Below are 1,626 nucleotides of genomic sequence, written 5' to 3'. Positions count from 1 at the left end.
TAATAATAATAATAATAATAATAATAATAATTTTTTTTTGATGGTCTAAGAATGCCAAACTTTACGCACTTACCCAGGGACCCTGCTCGCCAGGGGAACCTTTCAGCATTTGGATATCCCTTTAAAGTCCCTGGAGTGTCATGCTCACCTTTGGGATAGGCACTACCGACTAAAGTCATATACATCCTAGTGGCATATTAAAACCATCCCGGCACCGCCATGTGGCATTACTTTAGAATGGCGCCACTGCTTCTTCTCTCTTAACTGGACTTCCTTTTCGGCTCTATGTGGCAGGAACCTGGAGCAACGTTGGTGGCACGTCTATGGGCTACACACCTCCTTCTTCTTTTTACGTAAGATTGCCCTGACGTACCAGGCCACCTTGTTCCAGTCCTTCTGCCCTCGCAGCATTTTCTCGACAACGTTGTCCGGCGAGATGTTTCCGAGGTCCTGCTCCAAGGCTAGTCGTTCGGCGCTCCACCGAGCGTGGATATATGAAGAGCGTGTGGTGGGCGTCGTCATTGATCGAGTCCCCATAGGGGCAGTTGCCGTCTGCTACCTTCCTCATTTTTGCCAGGTAGGAGCGGAACAGGCCATGCCCTGTCAAGAATTGGGTGCGGTAAAAATCGACTTCTCCCAGATCTCGATTTATACAGTTGTCTAGCTGACTAATGAGTCGGGAAGTCCATCTGCCCCTACGTATCTGCTCCCATCTACTTTGCCAGGTCTTGATGCTGATAGACCTGGCGAGCCTTGATGCCTCCTCCTTTCCCAGACACACCTTTGCTGGTGGACGAATTTCCTCTCCTGGGCTAATAGATAGATCGGGATTACTCCGCCGACAACTAGCACTGCCGGCTCTGAGACCATGCGGTAGGAGCACGCGATTCGGAGGGTGCCCCTCCTCTGTACCGCGGCTATGCGCTTACGATATTTCTCTTTTCGCAGCGCATCGACCAATACTTCCGCACCGTACAGCATCACTGCTTCGGCGGCACGCATCAGTAGTCGCCTCATGCACGGCCGGGGCCCGTTGACGTTTGCCATGAGTGTGCCACGCGAGGCTACTACTTTTACCGCCTTGTCGGCTACCCTGATTATATGCTCTCCATAATTAAGCTTGCTGTCAAGCATTACATCGAGATATTTGACAGCCTACTTAGTCTTGACCACCGCGTCTCCTACAGTGAAGCTGCGCAAGGTGTTGATGCGCTTCTTCGTAAGTAGCACGATCTCTGCCTTCTGGGCTGCTAGAGATAGCCCGTGGTCTTCCATCCAGAAGATAACTCTGCGCGTGACCTGATTGAGCAGCAACTGTGCCCCATCCGTGTCTCTTGCGGTTATGACAACTGCAGTAAGGTCATCTGCGTACCCAACCAAGAAAGCACCTTCAGGGACTGCCATACGTAGGATACCGTCGTAGAAAATATTCCAGATATCCGGTCCCAGTATGGAGCCCTAGGCTGCCCCCGATGTTAACTCCAAGCTTCAGGGACCATCGCCAGTACTGTATTCTAGGAAGCGCTCATCAGCCAAGTCCCACCTGACAAAGTTGAAGGCATTTCTCACGTCTAAGATGGCCAGCAGACACAAAGGGCTAGTTAGATGGTTCCCTCGCTCCGTCAT

The 1,626-nt window shown here is 51.4% G+C and overlaps 1 protein-coding gene across 1 annotated transcript; it reads right to left on the bottom strand.

Moving 5' to 3' along the window:
* Positions 1-660: 660 nt before the first annotated feature.
* LOC118449124 (uncharacterized) lies at positions 661-1,134 on the bottom strand. Its single transcript, XM_035883346.2, has one exon. The coding sequence runs from the start codon at positions 1,132-1,134 to the stop codon at positions 661-663; it is 474 nt and encodes a 157-aa protein (XP_035739239.2).
* Positions 1,135-1,626: the final 492 nt, after the last annotated feature.

This window comes from Vespa mandarinia, chromosome 11 (genome assembly GCF_050613455.1).
Source record: "Vespa mandarinia isolate Hongniang chromosome 11, ASM5061345v1, whole genome shotgun sequence".
Classification (NCBI taxonomy): Eukaryota; Metazoa; Arthropoda; class Insecta; order Hymenoptera; family Vespidae; genus Vespa; species Vespa mandarinia.
The sequence above is the reverse complement of the archived record's forward strand: the minus strand, read 5'-3'. Positions and strand labels throughout refer to the sequence as shown.

Bases quoted from the DNA above. Each gene is read 5' to 3' on its own strand.
- LOC118449124 (XM_035883346.2), bottom strand. From the start codon at position 1,134: ATGCTTGACAGCAAGCTTAATTATGGAGAGCATATAATCAGGGTAGCC.